At 35.7% G+C, this 13894-nt stretch overlaps 2 protein-coding genes across 6 annotated transcripts; both read right to left on the bottom strand.

Moving 5' to 3' along the window:
* Positions 1-1497: 1497 nt before the first annotated feature.
* On the bottom strand, positions 1498-5154 carry EMB2001 (P-loop containing nucleoside triphosphate hydrolases superfamily protein). 2 transcript variants are annotated; one of them, XM_068613923.1, is made up of 4 exons: positions 4479-5154; positions 4302-4371; positions 2318-2480; positions 1498-2185 (listed from the first exon to the last, which is right to left on the bottom strand). In XM_068613923.1, the coding sequence occupies exons 1-4, from the start codon at positions 4903-4905 to the stop codon at positions 1976-1978; spliced, it is 870 nt and encodes a 289-aa protein (XP_068470024.1). In that variant the 5' UTR covers positions 4906-5154; the 3' UTR covers positions 1498-1975. The 2 variants fall into 2 exon arrangements, with proteins under 2 accessions (XP_068470024.1, XP_068470025.1); XM_068613924.1 differs by having other exon boundaries at positions 2283-2480; positions 4479-5086.
* A 2138-nt stretch (positions 5155-7292) lies between these two features.
* Positions 7293-13432, bottom strand: LOC137812048 (strawberry notch protein (DUF616)). 4 transcript variants are annotated; one of them, XR_016518749.1, is made up of 11 exons: positions 13224-13358; positions 12511-13115; positions 11878-12108; positions 11474-11687; positions 11195-11304; positions 10917-11116; positions 10463-10566; positions 10099-10258; positions 8535-8722; positions 8229-8428; positions 7293-7782 (listed from the first exon to the last, which is right to left on the bottom strand). XR_016518749.1 is itself a non-coding variant. In XM_068613926.2 (10 exons), the coding sequence occupies exons 2-10, from the start codon at positions 12734-12736 to the stop codon at positions 7555-7557; spliced, it is 1701 nt and encodes a 566-aa protein (XP_068470027.1). In that variant the 5' UTR covers positions 12737-12975; positions 13224-13432; the 3' UTR covers positions 7293-7554. The 4 variants fall into 4 exon arrangements, 3 of the variants coding, with proteins under 3 accessions (XP_068470027.1, XP_068470026.1, XP_090154947.1); XM_068613926.2 differs by lacking the exon at positions 10099-10258 and having other exon boundaries at positions 12511-12975; positions 13224-13432; XM_068613925.2 differs by lacking the exon at positions 10099-10258 and having other exon boundaries at positions 13224-13367.
* Between the last annotated feature and the right edge of the window lie 462 nt (positions 13433-13894).

Genomic DNA, 13894 nt, shown 5'->3' on the forward strand with positions numbered 1-13894 from the left:
GACTAGACGATATGTATTTATACTGTCTAATGAGACGAATGAAACAAGACGGTTCATTAAACGAATGACAAATGGATGGTCAAACAAAAGTTGTGAACAAGTCAATGGTGGTATACTTAAGGTGTGTTAGTGAAGATATGCCCCACAAGTGGGTTGAGTTCATTATCTCTAGCAGAATTTTGGTACAACTTCAAATTCATACATCTATAAATGTAACTCCTTTCAAAGCTCTTTAAGGGTATCTGCCTTCCATTCCAGTTGTGGTTCAGAAGGATGAGTCTTTGGTTGAAGTAGTCAACTGTACTATGAGGACATGGGAGGAAATCTCAAAACTCTTCGCACAAATTCGAATGAAGTGGTACACGAACTTGAAGCGCAAAGACAAACAATATGTTATTGGAGATATGGTTTGTCTACGGTTACAACCTTACAAGCAGAACTCATTAGCAGCACAGTGTTACAGTCCATTTAAGATTTTGCACAAAATGGGGAGCAATGGCTTGTCAGTTAGAGCTGCTAGCAGATTCAAAAGTCCATGATGTTTTCATGTTTCGCTATTAAAGAAACAGCACGAGGATTACTCAATATCCACCCACCTTCCTTTTCTAGATGAGGAAGGACAATTTCTTCCCCAACCTTTAGCAGCCTTGACACGAAGGATGAAGAAAAAACGTAACAAACCCATCACTAGTTTCAAGCAGTGGAAAAAAAACAAATCCGGAGGACTCTGTGGCACGAGTTACCGGTGATGCAACGACAATTTCTTGACTTCGATTCGCAGCAATCAACTTAAAGCCTTGTGGACAAGTCCCTTTTTTATGGGAGGGAAATTTTTCATAACTCTTTTAACAGAGTTAGGGTTTTTTGTTTTTGTCAGTTAAGGTTCGTGTTTTGTAAAGTGGTTTGTATTTTGTAAAGTATGTTTTAAAAATAAAACAGAACCTTGACATACTCTAGGGTTATATATAACTCTCAAGAGTTGTCATTGTTGGTTAACGAGAAAAGAAATTCAGTTTACAGCTAAAGAAAGTTGTGTACCTTCGAGTGAGAGTGTGTCACCGGAGTGAGTGAGTTACAGTGGAGACGTCAAGAGAGTCCTGTGAGCAAAGGCATGTAGGAGCCTTGCAGGGAAGAATAGCATCTAGGGTTTTTGACAAATAAATCATAAAAAGGCATTCAAAATGTTTGGAACCGTGTATTAAAAACAAGGGCATTCCTATAAATATATTCGAATGTAGTAAGAAATTTATTCAGTTCCTGCGAAACCCAGCACGTGTAATGTGCCCTAAGTAATAACCATTTCTCATGTAAGAAACCAGGTGTTTCAAAAATGTGGCATATTGAGGTGGAAATAGACGTAACACTTGAGGACAATTCCTCCACAAGTAACAGTTCAAACTCTGATGAACTGAAAAGTTAATAATCCAGGGAAGGGGAATTGCAACAAACATGCAGGCATATAAAACTTAATCTGAAAGAGAATAGAGGAAATGACACTTGCAGCAGCACTATTTGTCTCAGCCTCAATATAATCAAAGCATCTATAATGTTTACATGTTGGAAAAGGTGCTTATTTGCTCCACAAAATCTTGAACAAAAGCCAAACGAATAGTATGCCAAAATATGTATTCAGGCAACTACAACCATATCCCAGTTGAAAGCATACAACATTTCCTGTGCTTTTTATAAACGGCCCCGCTTTTGCATAAAACATGACCCCATTAACCCAAATACTCACAGTCCGTATATGGAAATTCAGTATCCAGAAACAACTTAAACTTGATTCTGATGCAACTTATATATCTGGTTGCAGCTCAAGAAGAACAAAGATCCAGCTGAAATATTACAAGAAACAACCCAACCCATTGCTTTTTCATATAATTCTTCTTTACAGTGGCATCTTTTGTAGTTTCAACTTTGCTTCTGCAAGCCAGTTTTCTTGTAGAAAGTCACTTCTTAATTTTGAGCTTTCCTCCTACTGATCCCAGTAGTTTCTTAGCTGAGACATGTGCAAGAGGAGTTCATCTCTACCCAGTCCAGTGACACTGCTGGTCATAATCCATGGGGGATGTTGCTTATAGTTTTGTTTGATTAACTCTTGAAAATCCCTTATGTTCTCGTCAGGCCGTTTCCCCTTTGCCACTTTCATTTTGTCACATTTCGTGAACACAAAAGTGATTGGTATCTGCAATTCACAAAAGTTTTCAATGGAATTCAGACTTGTTTCAGTACCTCGACAACATTACTTTAGGGACTGAATACACAAGAGGCATCATACGTACTGCAGCCAAAAAAATACAAAAAGGAAGCACCATACATTATTTCGTCCAAGCCAATTTGCACAATCCAAGTCAATTTTTTGAGGTGGAACACTGGCATCAATAAGAAGCAAAACAGCCACCAGAGTATTTCTGTTCAAAAAGTACCCTTTTGTGAAAGAGGACCAATCCGTTTTAGCAGTTTCAGATGCTTTAGCAAAGCTGCATAAAAAACAGTATTTCATATGATTAGTTACCAGCAATAAGACCAACCACTTGCCCTAAATCCTTTCCAATCTAGGAGGGCGGTGGAAATACAGGGTAATGCCCATATATAAGGAATGTTGTATGTTTCCCTGTATAATTTCATTCCAAAGGCAACGTAGTAGTAAACTCTATATAAACTATAAATTTTTGTACCCAATGTAAAATCTACTTAAAAGTTAATTATAAAGTCAAAATCAATTCCTCAGCAAGCATGAAAATGTGAATTGAAACATGCACTTAACTTGGATACTGAAAGCATGTTTGACTAGAAGTGAAAAAAATAACTTTTATGTTGACTTGAAAACATCATACTCCCTCCATTCTAAAAGAATAATCCTTCTAGTTTTTGAAACTAAATTATACAACCATACTGCTACATAGAATTAAAAGTAACTAATGGCTTGGGCATGCTTGGTTAGGCTTGTAGGATGTTTCTTGGTTGGCTCTTGGATAAGTCTTGGAAGGTTACTTGGATGGTTCGTTATTCAGGTTTGGCGGAAGCTATAAAGTAGAAAAGGTTTCGAGATCTTGATGGTGTAAAGGCAATCATTGTTGAAGTTAACTTCTTTTAGAAGCTAACCACGATTATCACTCAAGAAAGGGCAAGGAATTAGAAAGAACGTAGTGTCACATATGATATAAGCAAGTATGGTGATTTGCCACATGAAAGCTAGCTCTCAAAATAAGAATCCTAAAGATAGAAGCTTTCTACCTCCTCCAACAATGAACTTTGAATCTAATGTGATCCTAAAAATAAAAATATAAGTTCATTTCTTTTTGTTTTAAACCTAGAAAGAATAAACTAGCAATCCCTAGTCTTAGTCTATTCCATGTTTTGTTTGGATATAGGACTAGGGAAAGAAAGCTTTTGCCTAATCCCTTTTCATCACACTCTGCTTATATAGACGTACACATTTCTAGAATTTTTATTGACTGAGAATTAGAAAGTTTTGAGAAGGGTGTGGTTCTTCTACTTTCTTGAAGAGTTATTACCTTGAGTATTACTCATACTCAAGATAATTTTGATTGAATGAGAATTATAAAGTTTGGAGAAGAGTGTGGTTCTTCTTTCTTGAAGAATTCTCATCTTGAGTATGTGATACCTCAACTGATGATCTTCCATCTCCATGGCTTATCCTTGAGCGGGGCTCTTTATCTTATCTCATGAGTGGCGCATTGGTATCTAATCAAAGTGCAAGGCAGCAGACAATTTTCTCTCTTAGGGTCTCTTATCTTGTGAATTAGGTCACAAATGGTGATTCGCCATAAAAAGGAAGAAGGATCATCACTCGAGTCTCAACTCAGGATAAGAACCATCTAAGAAAGAAGAAAAATCACACTCTTCACAAATCATTCTAGATTTTATTATGATCGAAGTTATGTACAATATGGCCCAAGCTCTCCTTATTTAGAAGGAGAGAGGAGAGTGTGGAAGAAGTGGTCAAACACTCTCCTTCCCGCCCTTATATGTCCAAACAAATCTAAAGGCTAAACTACCAAAAGAATAGCCAAGCACATCATAGGCCATCCATGTATCCAAACAAAGATCTATTGCATGAAATTTTATTTTCTTTTCTCTTGAAAAGATGAAGAGATTCTCCTCATTCTCCACATTTAGTCAACCTTATTCCATGTTCTTCTTGAAGTGAAATCTTCCTATCCATGATCACATCACTTAAAATGAAAAAGCCACATGAGTAGTTATAATTTTTTTACATGGTGACCGTAACCGCCCAAAAGAAGCATAAAAAGAGGAAACAGAACACATCGACTGACCCATAACCAGGCAAGTCGACAAGGTACCAGCTTTTGTTCACCAAGAAGTGATTAATGAGCTGCGTCTTCCCTGCAAGCATCAACCACACGTTATTACGCAAAAAACTCGAAGCAGAACAAGAATTCCTTTTAAAAAGGGGGATAAAAAAAAAAAAAAAAAAAAAAAAGAAGCTTAACCTGGTTTCTTGGAAGTGAGTGCAATTTCTTTCTTGCGAACGAGGGAATTGACGAGGGAGGACTTGCCAACGTTGGATCGACCGAGAACGGCGAATTCGGGTCGGTCATCTCTGGGGCAATCCTTGGCGCGACTGCTGCTCTTGACGAACTCTACGTCCTTGATTCGGGAGTCGCCGGCGTAGGGTCCGACGGCGATGTTGGAGCCCGGTAGGACGGCGGAGTCGTCAACCTCGTGGGGTAGAATGCCCGGAGGAATGAATAGCTGCGTTTCGAAGGAAGCGTTGGTTGAAATTGAACGGGAAATAGGGTTTCGGAAAGAGGGTTTTGGAGGGTTGGGAATGGAGAGGGAAGAAGAAGAGAAAGAGAGAGTGTGCGAGAGAGAAGGTGAGAAGAACCTCAGCATTCCACTTCTCACCACTGTTATCATCGCTTAACTATCGCTACACTGTGCCAATAAGATGTGAAATATATGTGTTGAATAAGTTTTACCATGTTTTTCAAGTAATGATTGAAAAAGGAGATTTTTTTTAGGTAAGATTGAATAAAAATGTTAATTGCTATTGGGTCTTTTTTATGTTGCATATAGAAGCTGACAAACACTTCAACACATAGTCTCACTCAATTGCTGATGTTATTATACTGGAGAGAAAAAAGATTCATGGTTATGGTTTTTGCCATTGTTAATGGAAGATCTTGGGTGTTACATACACATCCATACATGATCACTTGAAGGCATGTCCTTTATTTTATTAATTATTTTATTTTATTGTAGTTAATGTGATTTATTTCATTAGTTGATAAACAACAATATTTCTCTTTGACAAAGTTTATTCTCATATAGGGAGAAATAAGATAGATTAAAGAAGTGAATGTAGACACTTTGAAAACATTTTATTCAAGTTGTTTCAAGATATACACATTTGTCCAAATAGGTTTACAATATTAGTAAGTTATTAACATTTTGTGTAATTGAAATAAGTGTTGGTTTAAATCTAGATTCATGTTTAATCTTAAGTGTGACACACTTAATAATATGAGTGAAGCATTTACAACTTAAGTGCAAGGAGTATACCAATTATAGCAACATTAGAGGATATAAAAGTATACATGATGGAGAGATGGGGTGAGAACATACAAGAGATTGTTTTATTTATAGGAAGCATTATGTGAAGAATTCAAGTTGAACAAAGAATTAAACTAGGTACTTGGTACACTTTTTGATTTATTTGGAGTTTTTTTTACTTTAATCATAATTTCTCTGATTGAATTTCATTTATTACTTAAACATTCTAAACTACTTGTTTTAATAAATAGTTGGCCTCATAGTTCTTTCTTGTTCAAGGGGTGAGGCAAGGAAATTTTCTATCCCTTTCTTTTATTGATGGTTTAAGAGGTATTGAGTAGGAGCATCGCAAAACTTGTTAATGAAGGAATCTTCTTAGATGGTAGGATTTAAATCATTTATTTTTTTCTCACTCACATGTTATGTTGATAACAATATGACCTTTTGCAGATATTACAAGGAATCTGGTCAATATCAAGATTGTATGAATATGGCTTAACTTCAAACTAGATGGTGAAATGTGAAAAGTCAAAGTTTTATACTAGTAAAAACATTTTTAGAAACAAGATTGATATATTCAAGAGCATGTTTGATTTTTAACAAAGAATGTTTACCTTTTGCTTCCTTAGGTGTACAAAGTCAAAGTTTTATACTAATAGACTAACGGATTTAGGAGTATACTTGATTTTTAACAAAGATCTTAGCTTTTACTTACTTGGGGAAACTATTTTGGAATAAGGTCATTCTATCTTCTAAAACCTTCAATTTTTTAAACACTCTTGCATAAGAGAATATCTACAGAAGACTTTATTAAAATTTGTGGAACCACAATTATTTCCTTTTGCTCCATTGGTACAACTTTTATTAAACTACTTATCACTTATTTTTTTTCACTGTCATTTTGCAGTGAGCTTCTTAAAGTGGCTGATTAGCATTAGCACAATAACACATCATTCATTCTTACATTCTTGCAACTTAATTGGAGTGACTTGGATCATTATGATGTGTTTCTTCCATAACTCATTTTATAGTTGGGATTTTCAACACCAGGAAAAAGATCAAATTTAAAAATATTGTCACGACATATTAACACATCAAAAGCATCATTTTTTTCTATTGTTAATACCTTTGGTTACTTGTGTACTTGTTGTATGGTTTCTGTTACATCAGAATTTAATATTCTAAAATATTTTACTGTTTCTTGTAAACCAAGGAAGATATAAAAGTCATCCAAGTATGGTGAACAGTTAAGGAACAGATAAGATATCATGAATTTAATAAAAGGAATTAAGTTTATAATTTTTTTAGAGAAGACAATATTGTTAGTTTAGTTATGTTATCATGAGTTTAGCTTCTCTTATCATTATTATATAGAGATAGATGAGGTCTTCCATATATTAGGTTTTAGAGAATTTGATTTAGTCTCCCAATTTTGCACTTCCCTTTCTTTTGTATTTCCCAATTTTATCAATTTTGCACATATAATTGATAAAAGTTTTATTGCTAACCTAATTAGAATAGTATGCTGTATAAAATAATGCTATACAATTCACCTAATCTTTGATGAAACTAAATTATCATTTTTGAGTGACTAAGTAACGGAACGACAATTTACTCAGGAATATAATGACCAACAAAAACTTAAGGAAACAGTATCTTGCATAACTTTCCTTCTATTAATACGAAATACGAAAGAACAAGTCTTGGATATTTCTTTCTAGTATGACAGAGAGGAAGCATATTTTCCTGTGTAGCAGAATAACAGGGTTACCACATGAGGAATTTAGTGGCAACACATACTATAATTATTGAAAATTTTACCATATATACAGTAAAAAATTAACAAAAAATGGGCAATTGCGGATAGTAAAAAGAATGAGAGCATCTGTGTGGAAACAATACAACACTCATCTTGCACATTTTTCCCTCCACTACTGCAACGAATGACATTTTGAAAGTGGAATTTAAAAATAAAATAATAATAATGATGATATAATCACCCAAACAAAACTGTCAACTTGGTTCCATCTCTCTACTTCCAGCTACAACTTTGCGGTGGCGCCGCTGACCAGCTCTTCGTTCTCTTCCACGCCTTCCAGGGCCTCTTCTAATGGGTGAGTTCGCACCCTTTTCAGGTGATGTTTCAAGCACAGGCAATGGAGGAGGATATGGTAGAGGGGGTGAACTGTGACCAAAGGTATCAGGTGGAGCCAGGCGCAGTAATAGATCTCTGTGATATTTCTGTAAAAAGGTGGTTGCAGTACATTTTCATAACACAACTAAATTTGGTGGAGTAAAACACTGCTATTATTATAAAAACTAATGCTGGAATATGTCAGATCCATCACAAGCAATGTAATAAATGAATCAAGTACTTTTTTTCTTATCTAGGTGTGAAAACATTAAAAGAAACAAAGAAAAACAATGAAATAAAAAGATTTCATCTGTGAGTAATCATCAATATGGAAAATGTTATCATTTGATACATTTGCTTTTTAAAGGTTGCGCACATGCATGTGCACATCTTTATTGCATTCAGTAAATGGTTTAACTGTTCAGCATCGCGCACATGCATGTGTTAATCTTTATTGCATTACTAAATGTTCGTCTGATCAGAATCAGTATGTACCTTCTGGAAATCAATGCAATAGAAAGATATTGAAATCCTGGCAAGATAGAATAATTACCTGAACTACAAAGTTGCGTCGTTCACAATCCAAAAACATGTGAAAATGAAAATCTACCCTCGACAAAATTTTGTCCCTGACTGTTGAGAAACTAATCTGGTCCCTTGAAGTAAATCGGTCAACTTCATTGAACCAAAGACAAGTAAAGAGGTTGCTTATAGGAACATGTTCTCGTACTATCACACATCCTTCAGGAACATCTGCAACTCAGACATGATGTTTGGAGTTTGTAAAAAGTTTAAAACAAAAACAATGAAATAGGAGCATCTCATCCCAGATAAATACAGGAAAGGCAGTTTAACCCACCACTTATAAGAGGAAGCTTGGCCTCTGTATATGGGGTCAATCCCTCTTTCTTGTAAAACTCAATCTGAAAGTCAATGGAGGCATTTTCATACTTTCCAGCAGCTTTATTTGCCTCAGCCTCAACCAATACATCAAAACGTCTATAATGCTTTGATATTGCAAAAGTAGCATTCTTTCTCCACAAAAACCTAAACAAGGGTGAAGGGTAGTTTAGGTGTCAAAAAATGTATGATGGAAAAAGAAAAGCTAAATATAGGTTGTAAAAAGTCAGAAAGAATATAATATAAGTATGAAATATGACCCCAAATTAATTACATTTTGGTCAACACTCCACATTAACATACATATAAATCTAGTAAAAGCTCAGGCTTGATTTTCATAGAACAAATACAGTATATATCAGTATTTTGTTCATCCAGAAACATATTATAACACCTTGGCTAGCAACTCAAAATGGAATCTAAACTCGGCACGGAGCTGTGGTAAGAGAAGAATTATACAAAACCAATTGCAAAACCAACAATTTTGTGCAGAGTGGATATACCCTTACTCGTATACTTCAGAGACAAATTCAATTTAAAGGATAATTTCCATAACTGACAACTCCTTTTACGCCAGCTATCTATGAGCACTAATGTCAGAAATATCAATTTGAAGAAATACCTACGCCACATGACAATAATTATCCTAATTTATACAATGCAAAGGCAGAGATCAAGACTTCTGATCCAAAATTATGTACAGGAAACATGTATTGATTTTATAGCCAGTAATCATGGGATTCTAGTATCTGTTACCGTACCTCTGTCACCCCAAAACAAACAATTTTACACTGAGCAGTCATGGATGGTATTTTGGGATCTGCTAGCAGGTATATCATGCAGACTACATGAGAAGTTTGTGAAGAAGGAAAATGGCTCATGTGTAGTATCAAGCTTCTGTTTCTTTTATTTTGTTTCTCTTTAGGGTTATTCTTAAAGGACTTCTGGCTCATGTGTAGTATCAAGCTTCTGTTTCTTTTATTTTGTTTCTCTTTAGGTTATTCTTAAAGAACTTCGTATTCTCCATTTTTTTCCCGACTTTCTCAATAAAAAGAAAGGGCACATAGGTTGGATTGGTGCATCAGGTGTGTCTGGACTGGACCCATGCTGCTGAAAATGTTGAGTCCCAAGTACAATGAACATACTATGTAGGGCTTGTGTTGGGTATAGAAAGTTACACAAGCAGTCCATAGGGGAATTGAAAGTGCGACTAGAATAGAATTTAATCTAGTTGATGATTAAGTTAACCTTAGTTTCCACTGCTATGCTCTGAAAAACACTATTTTATTATTGGCAAGCAACATACAATAGTAAAAAATCTACAGCTTGAGTATTGGCAACCATTACACGTCATCTATGGACAATCTGAAGGAACTTTCTGTCTCCATAGATTAAGATGTTACCTTGGGCAAGAAAGAAATTCCCTGCTTGGATTTCCAGGATTTTCGTGTTAAGCTATAAAATCCAAGAAACGTATTTTTGGAGCAACAAGTACATAATAAGGAGATATATGTGAGTTGCACCTTACATCTTTGAGGACAAACCATACTGGATTGTGAAGAGAATGTCTGTCTATGGACTTAGAGAGATAAATTGTGACCACAGCAAAACTATGGGTAGCACTCTAGTTAAAAGCAAGAGATGCATACTGATCAAACTCATATCACCTAGTCCCACGGTGGTCTGGTTTGAAAACAGGTTATAAGCATTAAAAGATAAAATAGGAGGGATACATATCTAAAAGAGAATTGAACAGAACAGAAACCTACATGCTAAACTATTTATAAAATTAATCATAGGAGGGATACTTACATCACTTTCACATATACAATGAATAGGCATAGTGGTATATTATATACAATATCAAAGAGACTCCCCGGACTATACCTTTCAAGAATTTGATATGGATCCACAACAAGCTCAAGCTTCCCATCAAGCCATATAGAATAGCGAGCATTTGGAACCATTCTATGCAACAGAAGCTTTGGAATCTGTGGAAAAAGTAATAAAATTTAGGGACGAGAAACATAAATGCCTATGCAAAATTTTGGTTTTATTCAATTCATACACAAGATCTAGCCTATACTAGGAGGTCTATTGATCTATGCATCTACCCTTCCCTTTGTGTGTATGCAAATAAGTATGGCAGTATTAAGCCTCAGAAGGTAGATTAACCAGAGGTGAAACCACAGCCAAACAATATTACTTTCCAACAGCAATGACCAGATCATACTGAACCACATAGCTATTTAAAAAAAAAAATCAGAAACAATAATGGTTAACAACCCATGTACTAATTTCTATTTCACACATGATGGTACTAGTAAAATGTAATTCTGACCTTTCCTGTCCGTCTTGCATCTGCGTAAGGAAGATTCCGAGCAACAATAATTCTCCATAAACCAATCTTCTTGCTGCTTCCCAGCCTGCCAGAACTGCCCAGATATTTTTCTGTTTCTTCATCTACGAACATAAGGAAGCACACGGTCTTCCTTGAATAGTCACTGACATTTTTTGGCTCGTTTATCTCGTCAAAGTTTCCTGAACAATAAATTTCATTTACAATCAATTATAAGCTTATAAACAAGTGAATAAATTCAGAAATCACGTAATACAGACCAAATATGGCTGATGCAACAACCACTCCGTTACACTGCTCCATTTCAGAAAGGTCAGCTTCATCAATGTCAAATCCTGTTTTGTGGCCAGGTTTAATTCCTCTTAAAAATCTGATTGGTATACACATTCATCATAGAAGATGGAGAGTGGATCCATGTCAGTGAAAAGGAACAAGAATGTTTTATTACTAGCACAAAAAACTATAACCACAAAAGAACATTCTTTGGTAGGTATAGATGTAAATTATAAGGGAAAAATTCAACAAAAAGTAAAACATACCCACAGTGTACACTCATTGACTCTCGTATATCAAAAGAATCATTTCTCTGCTTCAAAGTAGGATATCCACCAAATTCAGAACCACCAAATTCTCCATCTCTACTTAAATTTTCCTCATAGACATATGTTAAATTCCTAAGGACCGGTGATGGTGAGGGAAATTTTGGCATCAGTCCAATGGCTTCTTCCACAGGAAGGTAACACACCGGGCATGCTAAAACATAAATCAAGCCCGGATATTCAGGAGAAATACCATAAAAGATAAGCAGTCAAAAATATATCAATCACAAATTTTCGAACAACTAATTTATCTATACAGGGATGATGGGAAGAACTATCAAATTATTAAGTGTCAAAAGGTGTACAAAAATATTTAGGCATCAAATTAGTAAACTGGAACTTACGACGTGGCCCAGTACGCTTTTTATCCGCAGGCGGGGGAGGAAGTGTAAAGCTATTACACGGATGCCCTGGAGGAAGATAGTAGCCCAAAAAATAGCCAGGGGGTGGAGAGCTCAATTTTGTAGTTAAGCCCATTGCCTTTGTCGTAGAGATCTCAGATGTAGAATCACTTGTAGACATGCTTGCATTATCACTAATGCTTGGTACTGTGTTTCCTTCCTGAGAATCTTCACCTGAAAGCAAGCCACACGACCACCATCATGCTATGTTCTGAATAAGGTCAAATTCAAACGACATATGAAATCACAACTCACAGCACATTCTAGTATACCCAGTTGAGCCAAACAAAAGAACTAGGTAACAATGGCATATCACCACATAAAACATTAATGATAAAATTGAAATCCCCCTCCCCACAGGTATCCGACCAGTAATTCTGTTCAAGATAGTATCAGATACTAAATACGGACATTTTTTTCAGCAGGTGATCGAACTAAGCTTCGTTGCATTGCGGAAACTATTACCTTCCACTAGACCAACAACTAGGTGCTTAAATAGTAATAAACACATAATTACAATTTACCACAGCAACCATAAATAAATAAATGGAAGGAAAAAGGAGAGAGTGAGAGAACCTTTTCCAACATACAAAACCCAGATGAAAACTGCGGCAGAGATGAGACAGAGGAAGAGCATTCCGACCTTCTTGCGACCAGCGAACTTGCAGATCCAAAGGAATAACCTCTCCTTCTCCTTCTCCTTGAGCATCTTTGAAGCCTTGCGTGCAGAGCCGTTCTGTACCTGTTTATCCAAAGACCCATAACTTCCAGAACGAATTCCAATTCCCAATGGAGCAGACATTTATGCCCCACTCATTCCTCACCCTTCTCTTTCTCTCCACCCAGATCACGCATTCATCAACATAACAAAACCCAACGTCACCAATTCCCAATGCACTCACACCAATCCCACTCTCACTTCCAACTCAACAATGGGAAAAACAAATAAACAATAACAATAAATCAAAATTGATTTCCCTTTGTGGGTATTCAAGATCCCGAAATAACACAAAGAACAGAGCCAAATGAAACTCGCGCCTCCTGAAAAATCAACTGAAATACGTTCATATTACACTGAAAAAATCTTCCAAAAATGGAGACGAATCTAGGGTTTCTGATTGGTCCTGTAGGGTTTTCTGAAATCCGACACTAGGAAGAAATCCGGGATCGCAAAGTTCAAACTGTAAAAGAAATTATTGTTTATTTTTCCGCTGATCCGAAAGTAAGGAAGATGATCTCAGAGTCGGAGAAAATTTCCATTGAATATTATTTATAAGAGAGAAAATTACCTTATTGGGGAATAATCTTTTTTAAAAAAATAGAAACCTGAAAAATTGTGAACTCTGAAAGCTGGTCTGCACAATATTTGCCTCTTTCAGACACTCGTGCCTCACAAATTATGACGTGGAATGCAAAACTGGCACTATCCCTCCTCATATTTTGACATCTGCTAACTATAATCAATTATTGTCGTTAACTCCACAGTGCTATTATTCTTAATTATTATCATTAACTCAATGCTATTATAGTTCGATTAACTAAACAAAAATGCATCTGAAATCTCAACTTAATAATATTTTTTTAATTTGTTTGTCGGTATTCCATTTGTCCAATTTCTGGACAGTCATGATGCTCTGCCTCTCCCTATTAACATGGTGATTCATCAACTCATTGATGTTTGTATTAATACAAGGAACTTTATGGTGTTTTCAGAAAATATTCTGTGCCTACAATTTGGAAGATTGATGATAATGCAGAGAAGACCATTGCAGAGAGATTATCTCCACTCTTGTTATAGATATTGATGGATATGGATCCTGATAGCCTTTCTTAATCACTGCATATGATTATTTTATCATCATTGTAGACATGTTTGAACACCTTCATAATAGGCATGACAGAAACCATTTTTCAAGTATGAAAAAGTTTATCTTGTTCATAGAATTTTAGTGGGTGATTT

Source organism: Phaseolus vulgaris, chromosome 2 (assembly GCF_051622355.1).
Source record: "Phaseolus vulgaris cultivar YP4 chromosome 2, ASM5162235v1, whole genome shotgun sequence".
Lineage (NCBI taxonomy): Eukaryota > Viridiplantae > Streptophyta > Magnoliopsida > Fabales > Fabaceae > Phaseolus > Phaseolus vulgaris.